Genomic DNA, 17027 nt, shown 5'->3' with positions numbered 1-17027 from the left:
CCTGTGACCAGATCCCTGTGACCAGATCCCTATGACCAGATCCCTGTGACCAGATCCCTTATGACCAGATCCATGTGACCAGATCCCTGTGCAGGCAATGTGTGTGTGTGTGTGTGTTTGTGTGTTTGCTTTATTTGTGAGAATGTACACAGTATGTGGAGGTAAACTAAGCTGTGTGTGTGTGTTTCCAATCCACTTGGTAATTGGGAAAATGACATTGTGAGCAACAACACCATTCTGCCACCAGGCAGTACATGGACCATATTATAACCCTTTCTCTCCTCGACCTTCAGAGCGACAAGTTAATCATGTCTGAGTCCAACTATTATATCAGATCAGATCACTCCAGGTTTGCCGTGTCTTTCATACCCTGGTGAGTTAGCTTCCTCTCCTAGCTGTATTGTATTGCTTGTTGAGGGGAGCGGCTGCTGCTGCTGCTGAGCTCAAACGGGACTACATTCAAGAACACAATCTGCTGGGTTCATTATCTTTGAAGACAATCTGCTGGGTTCATTCTCTTTGAAGACAATTTGCTGGGTTCATTATCTTTGAAGACAATCTCTTTCTTTGAAGACAATCTGCTGGGTTCATTATCTTTGAAGACAATCTGCTGGGTTCATTATCTTTGAAGACAATCAGTTGGGTTCATTATCTTTGAAGACAATCTGCTGGGTTCATTATCTTTGAAGACAATCAGCTGGGTTCATTCTCTTTGAAGACAATCAGCTGGGTTCATTCTCTTTGAAGACAATCTCCTGGGTTCAATATCTTTGAAGACAATCTGCTGGGTTCATTATCTTTGAAGACAATCAGCTGGTTTCATTATCTTTGAAGACAATCTGCTGGGTTCATTATCTTTGAAGACAATCTGCTGGGTTCATTCTCTTTGAAGACAATCAGCTGGGTTCATTATCTTTGAAGACAATCTGCTGGGTTCATTATCTTTGAAGACAATCTGCTGGATTCATTCTCTTTGAAGACAATCTCCTGGGTTCAATATCTTTGAAGACAATCTGCTGGGTTCATTATCTTTGAAGACAATCAGCTGGGTTCATTATCTTTGAAGACAATCTGCTGGGTTCATTCTCTTTGAAGACAATCAGCTGGGTTCATTCTCTTTGAAGACAATCAGCTGGGTTCATTCTCTTTGAAGACAATCAGCTGGGTTCATTATCTTTAAAGACAATCAGCTGGGTTCGTTATCTTTGAAGACAATCTTCTGGGTTCATTCTCTTTGAAGACAATCAGCTGGGTTCATTCTCTTTGAAGACAATCAGCTGGGTTCATTCTCTTTACCTAAAGACATACACTGTACTGTACATGCCAGTTAAACCTTCCCTCTGGAGCTGAAGGCTGTTCCTGTTATACCTTCCCTCTGGAGCTGAAGGCTGTTCCTGTTATACCTTCCCTCTGGAGCTGAAGGCTGTTCCTGTTATACCTTCCCTCTGGAGCTGAAGGCTGTTCCTGTTATACCTTCCCTCTGGAGCTGAAGGCTGTTCCTGTTATACCTTCCCTCTGGAGCTGAAGGCTGTTCCTGTTATACCTTCCCTCTGGAGCGTTGCTGAAGGCTGTCCCTGCTATACCTTCCCCCTGGAGCTGAAGGCTGTTCCTGTTATACCTTCCCCCTGGAGTTGAAGGCTGTTCCTGTTATACCTTCCCTCTGGAGCTGAAGGCTGTTCCTGTTATACCTTCCCTCTGGAGCTGATGGCTGTTCCTGTTATACCTTCCCTCTGGAGTTGTGCTGAAGGCTGTTCCTGTTATACCTTCCCTCTGGAGCTGAAGGCTGTTCCTGTTATACCTTCCCTCTGGAACTGTGCTGAAGGCTGAAGGCTGTTCCTGTTATACCTTCCCTCTGGAGCTGAAGGCTGTTCCTGTTATACCTTCCCCCTGGAGCTGAAGGCTGTTCCTGTTATACCTTCCCTCTGGAGCTGAAGGCTGTTCCTGCTATACCTTCCCTCTGGAGCTGAAGGCTATTCCTGTTTAACCTTCCCCCTGGAGCTGAAGGCTGTTCCTGTTATACCTTCCCTCTGGAGCGGTACTGAAGGCTGTTCCTGCTATACCTTCCCTCTGGAGCTGAAGACTGTTCCTGTTATACCTTCCCTCTGGAGCTGAAGACTGTTCCTGTTATACCTTCCCTCTGGAGCTGAAGACTGTTCCTGTTATACCTTCCCTCTGGAGCTGAAGACTGTTCCTGTTATACCTTCCCTCTGGAGCCGAAGGCTGTTCCTGTTATACCTTCCACCTGGAGCTGAAGGCTGTTCCTGTTATACCTTCCCTCTGGAGCTGGGCTGAAGGCTGTTCCTGTTATACCTTCCCTCTGGAGCTGAAGGCTGTTCCTGTTATACCTTCCCTCTGGAGCTGAAGGCTGTTCCTGTTATACCTTCCCTCTGGAGCTGAAGGCTGTTCCTGTTATACCTTCCCTCTGGAGCTGAAGGCTGTTCCTGTTATACCTTCCCTCTGGAGCTGAAGGCTGTTCCTGTTATACCTTCCCTCTGGAGCTGAAGGCTGTTCCTGTTATACCTTCCCTCTGGAGCTGATGGCTGTTCCTGTTATACCTTCCCTCTGGAGTTGTGCTGAAGGCTGTTCCTGTTATACCTTCCCTCTGGAGCTGAAGGCTGTTCCTGTTATACCTTCCCTCTGGAACTGTGCTGAAGGCTGAAGGCTGTTCCTGTTATACCTTCCCTCTGGAGCTGAAGGCTGTTCCTGTTATACCTTCCCCCTGGAGCTGAAGGCTGTTCCTGTTATACCTTCCCTCTGGAGCTGAAGGCTGTTCCTGTTATACCTTCCCTCTGGAGCTGAAGGCTGTTCCTGTTATACCTTCCCTCTGGAGCTGAAGGCTGTTCCTGTTATACCTTCCCTCTGGAGCTGATGGCTGTTCCTGTTATACCTTCCCTCTGGAGTTGTGCTGAAGGCTGTTCCTGTTATACCTTCCCTCTGGAGCTGAAGGCTGTTCCTGTTATACCTTCCCTCTGGAACTGTGCTGAAGGCTGAAGGCTGTTCCTGTTATACCTTCCCTCTGGAGCTGTAGGCTGTTCCTGTTATACCTTCCCCCTGGAGCTGAAGGCTGTTCCTGTTATACCTTCCCTCTGGAGCTGAAGGCTGTTCCTGCTATACCTTCCCTCTGGAGCTGAAGGCTATTCCTGTTTAACCTTCCCCCTGGAGCTGAAGGCTGTTCCTGTTATACCTTCCCTCTGGAGCGGTACTGAAGGCTGTTCCTGCTATACCTTCCCTCTGGAGCTGAAGACTGTTCCTGTTATACCTTCCCTCTGGAGCTGAAGACTGTTCCTGTTATACCTTCCCTCTGGAGCTGAAGACTGTTCCTGTTATACCTTCCCTCTGGAGCTGAAGACTGTTCCTGTTATACCTTCCCTCTGGAGCCGAAGGCTGTTCCTGTTATACCTTCCACCTGGAGCTGAAGGCTGTTCCTGTTATACCTTCCCTCTGGAGCTGGGCTGAAGGCTGTTCCTGTTATACCTTCCCTCTGGAGCTGGGCTGAAGACTGTGTCTACTGTACATAGCAAGGAGCAGCCTTGCCCCTTATGGTCACTGGTCAGGTTTGACCTTTTGGAACATTTAGAGGTCGCCTCCCTCCTATTTCCTCTGACACGATCCAAGGTGACAGCTTGCTCTTCTGACCACGTGCTGTGTCCTCTCCGTACTCTCTGCCTGGGCCAGTCATAAAGATCTATCTGTCCCGACCAGTACTGTGACCTCGACAGATGACAACCACCAGAAAAATGGCAACAGAAAGTGCTGATTTGATGCTTTCTTCACTTGGCTGAAGTGGAGACATGGAAGCTGGGCTTTTTCTCAATCTGTTAGGCAAGGTATGGCTAGTACAACCACCAGTGTTCTCTAAACAGACCAAAAGGTAGACGTTATTGGCTCCTAAAACTACCTCTTCACTTCCTTCATTCTGGACACGAAGACATGAAACATGTATCCATGATTTCATCTGACTCTGATGAAGTATGTAACGGGCCTCATTGTCAAACATTTGATTTGATTTGAAGTATGAAAAGGGCCTCATTGTCAAACATTTGATTTGATTTGAAGTATGTAAAGGGCCTCATTGTCAAACATTTGATTTGATGTATATAAAGGGCCTCATTGTCAAACATTTGATTTGATTTGATGTATATAAAGGGTCTCATTGTCAAAAATTTGATTTGATTTGGTTTGAAGTATATAAAGGGCCTCATTGTCAAACATTTGATTTGATGTATATAAAGGGCCTCATTGTCAAACATTTGATTTGATTTGAAGTATATAAAGGGCCTCATTGTCAACAATTTGATTTGATTTGAAGTATATAAAGGGCCGCATTGTCAACAATTTGATTTGATTTGATTTGAAGTATATAAAGGGCCTCATTGTCAAAAATCCTGAGGTGTCCCTTTCATAGCCAGGCAGTAAGGAGTCTACATATTAACTGGTGAGGAGGACAAACATAAAAATATAAGTCGCAAGAAAAGTGAGGATAAATTTCGTATTTGTTTACGACTTTGAATTAAGACAAAATAAAGTCAAAAAGCGAGCAACCAGGGTAAGTTGCTGTACGATAGTTATCTTTAGTATTGTTAAATGTGTGAGGTGAAATAGTGGTGAGAATACCATGTGTAACGGATGTGAAACGGCTAGCTTAGTTAGCGGTGGTGCTGGTGTAACGGATGTGAAACGGCTAGCTTAGTTAGCGGTGGTGCTGGTGTAACGGATGTGAAACGGCTAGCTTAGTTAGCGGTGGTGCTGGTGTAACGGATGTGAAACGGCTAGCTTAGTTAGCGGTGGTGCTAGTGTAACGGATGTGAAACTGTTAGCTAGTTAGCGGTGGTGCTGGTGTAACGGATGTGAAACGGCTAGCTTAGTTAGCGGTGGTGCTGGTGTAACGGATGTGAAACTGTTAGCTAGTTAGCGGTGGTGCTGGTGTAACGGATGTGAAACGGCTAGCTTAGTTAGCGGTGGTGCTGGTATAACGGATGTGAAACGACTAGCTTAGTTAGCGGTGCGCGCTAAATAGCGTTTCAATCGGTGACTTCACTTGCTATGAGACCTTGAAGTAGTAGTTATTTTGTGGAGCGTCGGGTAACGATGCTTCGTGGGTGACTGTTGTTGATGTGTGCAGAGGGTCCCTGGTTCGCGCCCGGGTAATGGGCGAGGGGACGGTCTAAAGTTATACTGTTACACATGCATAAAGTAAATGTCATGTTTTTCCTTTGTCGTCTTAAGAAGAACAGTCCACACAACACCAGTGTACTATCTGCTGGTAAATCAGCTGAGATTAAAGTGGAACCGACAGCGTTTTAAACAACATGAAATCTTATTCAAATCTGTTCATATAAAACCCCCAGGAAGAATATGACACTATTTTTATTTTATTTTTTTTACAAGTGAGCACTTTAAGATATGGTCCTTTTCACATTATCATGAATTATCATGAATTCATAGAATGTTTGGGAATGAGTTAAACTAAGACATTTGTAAAAAATTATATAGCAATATAGAGTGGGAAAACGGCCGTGTGATTGGACAATTAATATATACTGCAGTGAATAAAACATCTGTCTCGTCCAGGACCCGGAGACTATGCAGACCGGTGCGCCATAGCCAATCAGAGGCCTATATGCAAATAAGGCATATTTGCCTATATGCAAATAGGCCATTTGCCACACGTGCCTGCCATCATCCACTTTGAACTTGACCGTGTGTTTACAGGAAGTAGCATCATCACGATGTTAGATCATTCGAACGCATTCGCAAAAAAAAGCCCCATGAATGGATTTCTGCAAATATGTAAATACCAGGGGAGTCCTCTTACATTTGGGAACTTCACAGTCCTATCAATCAAACAAACATGGAAAGGTAGGCTCTCTCTCCCTCAGTTGCCTATGCACATCAACAAAAACAAAGTCAACAACTAATGCTAACCAGAGCGAGATAAGCTCAAATCTAACAAGGGAACGTTCGATAAACCCTCTCAAACTTGTTCAGCTAGTTGACCGTCAAAATTGCACTGACAAACGATGGGGAATAGTAGCCTGCTCGTCTTCTGCAGCTTGCCTGCCGATCCATGTTTGTACCCCAACCCACGTTTTGACAACGTCATGGGAACTTGCCTGGCCTGCCAGCCCATTTGATTGATACCAAATGAATTTGATTGACAACTAAGAGATATGCTAATTGTTCAAGTTCAGCATAGCTAGTTGCCTAGCTAGAAAACCGATTCACATTTCTTGCTAGCTAAGCAAATGACATCTGCCTCTAGCTGTAGCCACTGAAAAACGATGAAGGGAAAAAGTTGGTCACTCACCTACTCAACCAATGACGTGCCATCCTCCCAGCAGATAGCTAGCTAGCTAGCTAGCTAACTAACTGTAGGCTCTGTGTTTTTAGCTTGCTAAATAAATAGCTAGCTACATAAATAGATACGCTAGCCCAGGGGTGTCAAACTCAATCAACGCACGGGCCATATATATATATTTTTTTTCACAGGACAGTCATTTGTTTTTACAGAAAAACGTGCAACTCAGTCCAGTGTCTGTGTTCTTTTGCCCATCTTAATCTTTTATTTTTATTGGACAGTCTGAGATTTATTGGCCAGCCTTTTTTTTCAACTCTGCCTAGAAGGCCAGCATCTTCACTGTTAACGTTGAGACTGGTGTTTTGTGGGTACTGTTTAATGAAGTTGCCAGTTGAGGACTTGTGAGGCGTCTGTTTCTCAAACTAGACACTTTAATGTACTGGTCCTCTTGCTCAGTTGTGCACCGGGGCCTCCCACTCCTCTTTCTATTGGAGGAAATACGTTTCTGGCTTGTGAGGACGTGTTTGCTGGCCTCATAAATGCTACCCAGCTAGCTAATATTTAAAGGAATAAATAGTTATACTAACCCATTTGCAATCCCTTTAGTATTGCTTGCTGGCTAGCTACAGAGGTTAGATGGCTAGTTAGCTACAGTACAGTAGTTAGCTACTGCCATCAGTTGTTGTTGTGTTATCATATTTAGCCTATTCCACCGTTTGTAGAATGCATAGTGGCATTTGAATATAGTGTGGGGAAAAAGGGACTCCGGACACACTGTGCACACGGTAGACACATTTAAATGTAGGTGTAGATGCATGACACATTCATAATTCCATGATAAGAACTCTCTGATCAGAATACTAAATCTGCATGAACTGTCAAGTCTAGACACAGCCATTTATACTCATTTCTGTGTCCTATTCAGTTGTGCACCGGGGCCTCCCACTCCACTTTTTTTGCTATGCGGGCCTTGAGTTTGACACATGTACACTCGTCTATTATCCATGTTATGACTGACTTGTGACCATCACTAGGTTGATTGTATTGACATTCCCTGCCTTAGTTACATTCATCCGTTTTTTGTCCAAAATATTGAGTCGTTGAAACTGAAACAGTTGCATCCCGAATGGAGACAGCAAACAAAGTACCAGGCCAGCTGTGATTTACAACCTGATAGCAATATGTTTTTTGTACTAACAAGAAATATATTGGTGAATTATAATAATCATGCATTGAACTGCATTCATCTAGTCTGCCAACAATGCCTTACTGTACTGTCATGGATTTATTTTATTTTATCAAATATAACCAATTTTTATAAAAGTTGGTTTTGAAGCATAACCTGGTAATGTGATACCTTTCCTGTATTTTCACAGGCACTGACCATTCGGTGAAAATACCTCTCTGCTGAAGAGGAGCAGTGATTTCCAGGGGCAAACTGAAGACATGATGTCTGATGTGGAGACAGACGCAGTGGACCCCGATGGCCAACGTTGTGCATCTTTTTTTAGTAACCTCCTCACCCTGGCGCTCCTCTGAAGTTTGAGGACATGATTGTGTCAGCAGACCGGAGAAGAATAGCCAACAGGGAGGGAAAAAACACCATCAGAATGAGAAAAAAGAAACGGAGCAGCCGTCCACCGCAGCCCTGTCTGATTGTGCCCATTAGAGACTATTTTCACTGACTCTTCACACCTGCTTCTGAATAAGTTTTTGCTACGACTACCACCATTACATACATGACTATATGACTCATCACATACGCTGCTGCTACTGTTTATTATCTATCCTGTTGCCTAGTGACTTTATACCTACCTCTAGGTTATACAGTGTCTTCAGAGAGTATTCATACCCCTTGACTTATTACACATTTTGTTGTGTTACAGCCTCTCATCCATCTACACACAATACCCCATAATGACATCACAATACCCCATAATGACATCACAATACCCCATAATGACATCACAATACCCCATAATGACATCACAATACCCCAATAATGACAAAGTGAAAACATTCTAGAACATTTTTTTTATACAGAAATATCCCATTTACATAAGTATTCACACCCCTGAGTCAATAAGTACATGTTAGAATCCCATTTGGCAGCGATTACAGCTGCCAGTCTTTCTGGGTACATCTCTAGGAGCTTTGCACACCTGGATTGTACAATATTTGTTATATTCTGTTTATATTTTGTCCTACATTTATTGAGATTTCTAATTTACATAAGTATTCACACCCCTTTGCTAAGACACTCCAAATTGAGCTCAGGTGCCTCCAATTTCCTTTGATCATCTTTGAAATGTCACTACAACTTGATTAGAGTCCACCTGTGACCAATTCAATTGTTTGGACATTATTTAGAAAGAAACACACCTGTTTATATAAGGTCCCACAGTTGACAGAGCACGTCAGAGCAAAAACTATACCATGAAGTCCCAGGAACGTGGCCTGATGAGACAAAAATGTAACGCTTTGGCCTGAATGCAAAGAGCGCTAATGTCTGGAGAAAACAAGGCAATGATCATCTCCCGTCTAACACCATCCCTACCGTGAAGCATGGTGGTGGCAGCATCATGCTATGGGAATGCTTTTCAGCGGCAGGGACTGGGAGACTGGTAAGGATGGAGGGAACAAATAATAGAGCCAAATACATGCAAATCCTTGATGAGAACCTGCTTCAGAGTGCAAACGACCTGAGACGGGGTGGGCAAAGATTTACGTTCCAACAGGACAACGACCCAAAGCATTACAGCGAAAGCAACACTTTGTCCCTGAGTGGCCCAGCCAAAGGCCAGACTTGAATCCCATGGAAAATCTGTGGAAAGACTTGAAGATTGCTGTTCACTGCCGCTCCCCATCTAACTTAATAACAGAGCTTGAGAAAATCTGCAAGGAAGAATGGGAGCAAATCCACAAATCCAGATGTACAAAGATGATACAGACAAACCCAAGATGACTCAAAGCTGATACAGACATACCCAAGACAACTTAAAGCTCTGCTGACAATGACTGGAACGAATTGCAAAAATCTCTAAAGCTGGAGTCTTATATCGCCCTCTCAACAACCTCATACCCATATTATTACTTACTATCTTGCTCTTTTGCTCCCCAGTATCTCTTCTTGCACATCATCATCTGCACATGTATCACTCCAGTATTAATGCTAAATTGTAATTATTTTCACCTTAATGGCCTATTTATTGCCTACCTCCCTACTCTTCTACATTTGCACACACTGTACACATATGTTTCTATTTTTATTTTCCTTTGTGTTATTGACTGTGCGTTTGTTTATGTGTAACTCTGTGTTGTTGTTTTTGTCGCACTGCTTTTGCTTTATTCTTGACCAGGTCGCAGTTGTAAAATGAGAACTTGTTCTGAACTGGCCGACCTGGTTAAATAAAAGTCAAATAAATCAATAAAAAATGTAAAAGCTGTAATCGCCGCCAAAAGGTGCTTCTAGAAAGTATTGACTCAGGGATGTGAATACTGTACAGGGCCTTCAGACGGTATTGACTCAGGGATGTGAATACTGTACAGGGCCTTCAGACGGTATTGACTCAGGGATGTGAATACTGTACAGGACCTTCAGACGGTATTGACTCAGGGATGTGAATACTGTACAGGGCCTTCAGACGGTATTGACTCAGGGATGTGAATACTGTACAGGGCCTTCAGACGGTATTGACTCAGGGATGTGAATACTGTACAGGGCCTTCAGACCTTCAGACTGTATTGACTCAGGGATGTGAATACTGTACAGGGCCTTCAGACGGTATTGACTCAGGGATGTGAATACTGTACAGGGCCTTCAGATGGTATTGACTCAGGGATGTGAATACTGTACAGGGCCTTCAGACGGTATTGAATACTCAGGGCCTTCATGGTGAATGTGAATACTGTACAGGGCCTTCAGATGGTATTGACTCAGGGATGTGAATACTGTACAGGGCCTTCAGACAGTATTGACTCAGGGATGTGAATACTGTACAGGGCCTTCAGATGGTATTGACTCAGGGATGTGAATACTGTACAGGGCCTTCAGACAGTATTGACTCAGGGATGTGAATACTGTACAGGGCCTTCAGATGGTATTGACTCAGGGATGTGAATACTGTACAGGGCCTTCAGATGGTATTGACTCAGGGATGTGAATACTGTACAGGGCCTTCAGATGGTATTGACTCAGGGATGTGAATACTGTACAGGGCCTTCAGATGGTATTGACTCAGGGATGTGAATACTGTACAGGGCCTTCAGATGGTATTCACTCAGCGATGTGAATACTGTTTCACAGGGATTTATTTATTTATTCAACCCCTTGACTTGTTTCACATTTATTTATTTATTTATTTAACCAGGTAGGCTAGTTGAGAACACCTTTATTTAACCAGGTAGGCTAGTTGAGAACACCTTTATTTAACCAGGTCGGCTAGTTGAGAACAAGTTCTCATTTGCAACTGCGACCTGGCCAAGATAAAGCAAAGCAGTTCGACACATACAACAACACAGAGTTACACATGGAATAAACAAAACATACAGTCAATAATACAGTAGATCAAAAGAAAACAAAAAGTCTATATACAGTGAGTGCAAATGAGGTAAGTTAAGGAAATAAATAGGCCATGGTGGCGAAGTAATTACAATATAGTAATTAAACACTGGTAGATTGGCAGAAGATTCATGCGCAGGTAGAGATACTGGGGTGCAAAGGAGCAAAATAAATAAATAAATACTGTATGGGGATGAGGTAGGTAGATAGATGGGCTGTTTACAGATGGGCTATGTACAGGTGCAGTGATCTGTGAGCTGCTCTGACAGCTGGTGCTTGAAGCTAGTGGGGGAGGTAAGTGTCAGAGCAGCTTACAGATCACTGCACCTGTACATTTTGTTGTGTTACATCCTGAATTCGTGTCACTGGCCCACCCACACACACACACACACACACACCCACCCACCCACACACACCCACCCACACCCCACACACCCACACCACACCCACCCACACACACACACACACACACACACACCCCCCACACACACACACACACACCAACACACCCACACCCCCCCACACACACACACCCACCCACACACCCACACACCCACACACACCCACACACACACACACACACACACCCACACACCCACACACACACACACACACACACGCACACACAATACCCCATAATGTCAAAGTGGAATTATGTTTAGACTTGATTTTTTTTACAAATGTATTAAAAATGAAAAGCTGACATGTCTTGAGTCAATAAGTATTCAACTGCTTTTTTTTATAGCAAGCCTAAATAAGTTCAGGAGTACAACAATGCTTAACTAGTCACATAATTTGCATGGACTCAATAATAGTGTTAAACATGATTAAATCACTACCTCATCTTCTGTCTATAACATGAGCCGCTCAGTATATGTAGATAATCCTTGTTACTGCGATATTAAATATTTATGGCCAACGTTATCTTTTCAGATGATGCTTATCCAGACACACTTGTTAAATTGATGGGTCGTGTGAAGGAAATGCTACAATCACCTTGCAGCCACATCTTGCTAAGTGGATGGGTCACTATTGTCTAGACATGTTCACATGTTTATGAAATACAATAGATGGCCGTAATCACCCCCAGATACATGACCCATCAAGTTAGCCAGATGTAACATTTACATTACATTTAAGTCATTTAGCAGACGCTCTTATCCAGAGCGTAACCATCTGAGTCTTTTGTTTAGACATGTAGCTAGCTAGTTAAACAATGAACCATAATCCCAAACCATAGCTACAGTACAACCAGATTGTCATAGCTAGCCACCATGCATGAAATGCTGTAGAATAAATCTGCAGGTAGCTAAAGCTAACCAACTAGGTTCAATGTTAGCTAGCTAGATAACATTAGACTATAACTAGCAATGCAAATGGCTTTCTGAGATACAAATAATATTACAACACAGATCATACATAAAACGTTAGCTAGCGACCCAGCAAGCTAACGTTCGCTAGCTAGTTGACGGTACACTTTCACTTGCAATGAAAATGACTTTCTGACAAAATTAGAAACTTATAATATTTGAAAATGTAAGCTAGACTCTTATCCATATACATGGATGAACGCTTCATGGCAGACTGGAACCATTTAACTCAGTTTTGTTTGTAGCTACATCTTGTTTGTGCCAGCGTTGTGTCAAGTCCCTCCGGTTCACACTGACCGTGGCGTGGGCAGAAAGTAGCCCATCACTTATCCCAACAGATTTGTAGATTGATGCCTTGAATTTAGCAGGATCTATGTTGTTGAGAAAAGTATCAAAAACTTTGTATTTTTCGATGGCTAACTTCATATCTTTCAAAACCCGACGAGGTAGAAAGGACTCTCAACACATACTGAGCAACTCACATTATAGACAGAATCATGCTACATGCCAGACCAATCCAAACTCATCTCCCGGCATATCCAGCCCGCTCATTATCTCAGCCAATCATGGCTAGTGGAAAGGTTCCTGTATTTTTCTGTGGCTAAACCAACTTGGCTCGTAATTTAACAAAGGTCATTCGTATTAATGGATGGAATACATTTACATTTACATTTAAGTCATTTAGCAGACGCTCTTATCCAGAGCGACTTACAAATTGGTGCATTCACCTTATGCAAATGTGTTATAACAGCACATGAAAGATCACATGTCCCAGAAGGAATTTATTTTTCCACATTTTGTTGTGTAACAGCCTGGATTTAAAATTATTTTTTTTGTCACCGGGCTACACACACCCCATGATGTCAAAGTCGAATTATGTTTTATGAAATGTTCAGAAATTAGATATTTCTGTATTATATATTTTTTAATTTTAAAAAAATGACAAGCTGATATGTCTTCAGACAATAATTATTCAACCCCTTTGTTATGGTGATGCCTAAATAAATTCAGGAGTAAACATGTGCTTAACAAATCACATAATAAGTTGCATGGACTCACTGTGTGCAATAATAGATTACAGGCATCAATTTGACAGAGCAAAGAATAATTTAGAAAATAATCATTGTTGCACAATCCAAGTGTGGAAAGTCTTAGAGATTTACCCAGAAACACCCACAGCTCTTAGAGACTTACCCAGAAACACCCACAGCTCTTAGAGATTTACCCAGAAACACCCACAGCTCTTAGAGACTTACCCAGAAACACCCACAGCTCTTAGAGACTTACCCAGAAATACTAACAGCTCTTAGAGACTTACCCAGAAACACCCACAGCTCTTAGAGATTTACCCAGAAATACTCACAGCTCTTAGAGACTTACTCAGAAACACCCACAGCCCTTAGAGATTTACCCAGAAATACTCACAACTCTTAGAGATTTACCCAGAAACACCCACAGCCCTTAGAGACTTACCCAGAAACACCCACAGCTCTTAGAGACTTACCCAGAAACACCCACAGCTCTTAGAGACTTACCCAGAAACACCCACAGCTCTTAGAGATTTACCCAGAAACACCCACAGCTCTTAGAGACTTACCCAGAAAGACTCACAGCTCTTAGAGATTTACCCAGAAACACCCACAGCTCTTAGCCTTACCTAGAAACACTCACAGCTCTTAGACTTACCCAGAAACACTCACAGCTCTTAGAGATTTACCCAGAAACACCCACAGCTCTTAAGAGATTTACCCAGAAACACCCACAGCTCTTAAGAGATTTACCCAGAAATACTCACAGCTCTTAGAGACTTACCCAGAAAGACTCACAGCTCTTAGAGATTTACCCAGAAACACCCACAGCTCTTAGAGACTTACCCAGAAAGAATCACAGCTCTTAGAGACTTACCCAGAAAGAATCACAGCTCTTAGAGACTTACCCAGAAAGAATCACAGCTCTTAGAGACTTACCCAGAAACACCCACAGCTCTTAGAGACTTACCCAGAAACACCCACAGCTCTTCGAGATTTACCCAGAAACACCCACAGCTCTTAGAGACTTACCCAGAAACACCCACAGCTCTTAGAGATTTACCCAGAAACACCCACAGCTCTTAGAGATTTACCCAGAAACACCCACAGCTCTTAGAGACTTACCCAGAAAGACTCACAGCTCTTAGAGACTTACCCAGAAAGACTCACAGCTCTTAGAGACTTACCCAGAAAGACTCACAGCTCTTAGATATTTACCCAGAAACACCCACAGCTCTTAGAGACTTACCCAGAAAGACTCACAGCTCTTAGACTTACCCAGAAAGACTCACAGCTCTTAGACTTACCCAGAAAGACTCACAGCTCTTAGACTTACCCAGAAAGACTCACAGCTCTTAGAGACTTACCCAGAAACACTCACCCCTGTAATTGCTGCCAAAGATGCTTCTAAAGAGCATTGACTCAGGGGTGTGAATACTTATGTAAATTAGATATTTCTGTATTATATATTTTTTAAATGAGCAAAAAATGTCTAAAAAACATGTTTTCACTTTGTCATTAATGGGGTATTGTGTGTAAATCGGTGAGAGAGAAAAAACAACATCTATTTAATTTGAATGTGGGTTGTAAACACAACAAAATGTGAAAATAAATCGAGGGTATGAATACTCTCTTACGGAATGGGGCTTTCACTATGGGAACGGTGGAATTAGCCGACAATGGGGCTTTCACTATGGGAACGGTGGAATTAGCCGACAATGGGGCTTTCACTATGGGAACGGTGGAATCAGCCGACAATGGGGCTTTCACTATGGGAACGGTGGAATTAGGTAACCCAAGTCATTGGGACACCATTAGGACATGTGAAATGTGACCAAGTTCCCTGGTGCACTCGGGCAGAAATTTTTAAAAAGCAATAGGTGTTGAATTGATCATGTAGAATTAAAAACGTTACACTATTGCAATTCACGACTGTATAGTCACACTTATAACCTATTATTTCCATCACACCTCATAATTGAACTGTTCTTCACTTCCTATACCAAACAGGAGAGGTGAGTAAATAAACGGCAGCTACATAAATCGCCTATTGTCAGCGCTTTCCTTTCCCTAGTCTCGTTGCATTGCGCTGTCGTGTTACCATTTCTGCCCAACGATATACCTACATTCTGTAGACATGAATACTACACTTACTGTCGTGCTTGGAGGTGCCCCATGTGTGCCGCGGAACTCCGGGACTCTTGATAATCGCTCTTCCAGCTGATTTCAGAGCATCCATGCTTTAGGTGTGTCTCTGACAGTAGCCTAACCCAGTGTAGCAGGCTTAAAATAAACTCTGACAGCGGTAAGTGGATAGCCTACTTTAACCTGCGCTTGCTTTGGCTCCGAAACATAAACAGTAGACTAGTAGCCAGCCTACATACAATAGTCGACTACGAGTGAGTGATGCGCGGAATGAACCGCCCGGGTATAGGATTTGTGCGGCGTTCACATGCAGTCGGAACTAGGAAACTCAGATAACTCAGAATTGCTGATTCGTTGAACGCGGCACGTGTATAACTACAAACATTTAGCATGTGTTTCCTAATTCCGACCAACTCCCGTTGTCTGAAACAAGGGTCTAGTGAAAACATGGGCAACGCAGCCTCCATTTAACCCCGTTGCTTTTCGGTAGGCTACTGCTGAACCGAGGAACTGCGGAACATAGGGGGCGGTCACGAATTAAATGTGTGCCACGCCCATTTCTGGAGGGATGTTACCTTGGATGCGGGCGGGGTAAACCTATGCGCAAAATACACCATGTACATTATCTAGCTCCGGGATGGGTAACTGCACGGCGCGTTTTAAAGGCCCCCCGGATCAAATCAAATCAGTCAGGTCTCAAATTACTGCTAGAATATAATAATACACAAGGGACCATTTCAAAATGTCGTTGTGCTTCAGCAGTTTCTCTTGTTAGGTCAAAAGTGGTGTAAAGTACGTAAGTAAAAAATACTTTAAAGTACCACTTAAGTAGTTTTTGGAGGTATCTATACTTTACTATTACATTTTCTTTACTACTTTTACTTCACTTACATTCATAAAGAAAATAATGTACTTTTTACTCCATACATTTTCCCTGACACCCAAAAGTACAAGTTACATTTTGAATAATTAACAGGACAGGAAAATGGTCCAATTCATGCACTAATCAAGAGAACATCCCTGGTCATCCCTACTGCCTCTGATCTGGAGGACTCACTAAACAGAGAACATCCCTGGTCATCCCTACTGTCTCTGATCTGGTGGACTCACTAAACAGAGAACATCCCTGGTCATCCCTACTGCCTCTGATCTGAAGGACTCACTAAACAGAGAACATCCCTGGTCATCCCTACTGCCTCTGATCTGAAGGACTCACTAAACAGAGAACATCCCTGGTCATCCCTACTGCCTCTGATCTGGAGGACTCACTAAACAGAGAACATCCCTGGTCATCCCTACTGCCTCTGATCTGAAGGACTCACTAAACAGAGAACATCCCTGGTCATCCCTACTGCCTCTGATCTGGAGGACTCACTAAACAGAGAACATCCCTGGTCATCCCTACTGCCTCTGATCTGAAGGACTCACTAAACAGAGAACATCCCTGGTCATCCCTACTGCCTCTGATCTGAAGGACTCACTAAACAGAGAACATCCCTGGTCATCCCTACTGCCTCTGATCTGGAGGACTCACTAAACACACAGTCTTTGTGTGTAAATTATGTCTGAGAGTTGGAGCGTGCGCCTGTCTATCCCTAAATCATTTTTAAAAAACAAGAAAATCG

The 17027-nt window shown here is 43.1% G+C and overlaps 1 protein-coding gene across 1 annotated transcript in view; it reads right to left on the bottom strand.

Moving 5' to 3' along the window:
* The window catches only part of LOC123990469 (low density lipoprotein receptor adapter protein 1-A-like), a 59611-nt gene extending 43791 nt beyond the window's left edge, over nucleotides 1-15820 (bottom strand). The window contains exon 1 of the mRNA XM_046291018.1: nucleotides 15412-15820. Within this exon, the coding sequence (XP_046146974.1) occupies nucleotides 15412-15496 (85 nt within the window). The 5' untranslated portion in view covers nucleotides 15497-15820. The remainder of the gene's footprint in view (nucleotides 1-15411) is intronic.
* Between the last annotated feature and the right edge of the window lie 1207 nt (nucleotides 15821-17027).

Source organism: Oncorhynchus gorbuscha, linkage group LG12 (genome assembly GCF_021184085.1).
Source record: "Oncorhynchus gorbuscha isolate QuinsamMale2020 ecotype Even-year linkage group LG12, OgorEven_v1.0, whole genome shotgun sequence".
Classification (NCBI taxonomy): Eukaryota; Metazoa; Chordata; class Actinopteri; order Salmoniformes; family Salmonidae; genus Oncorhynchus; species Oncorhynchus gorbuscha.
The sequence above is the reverse complement of the archived record's forward strand: the minus strand, read 5'-3'. Positions and strand labels throughout refer to the sequence as shown.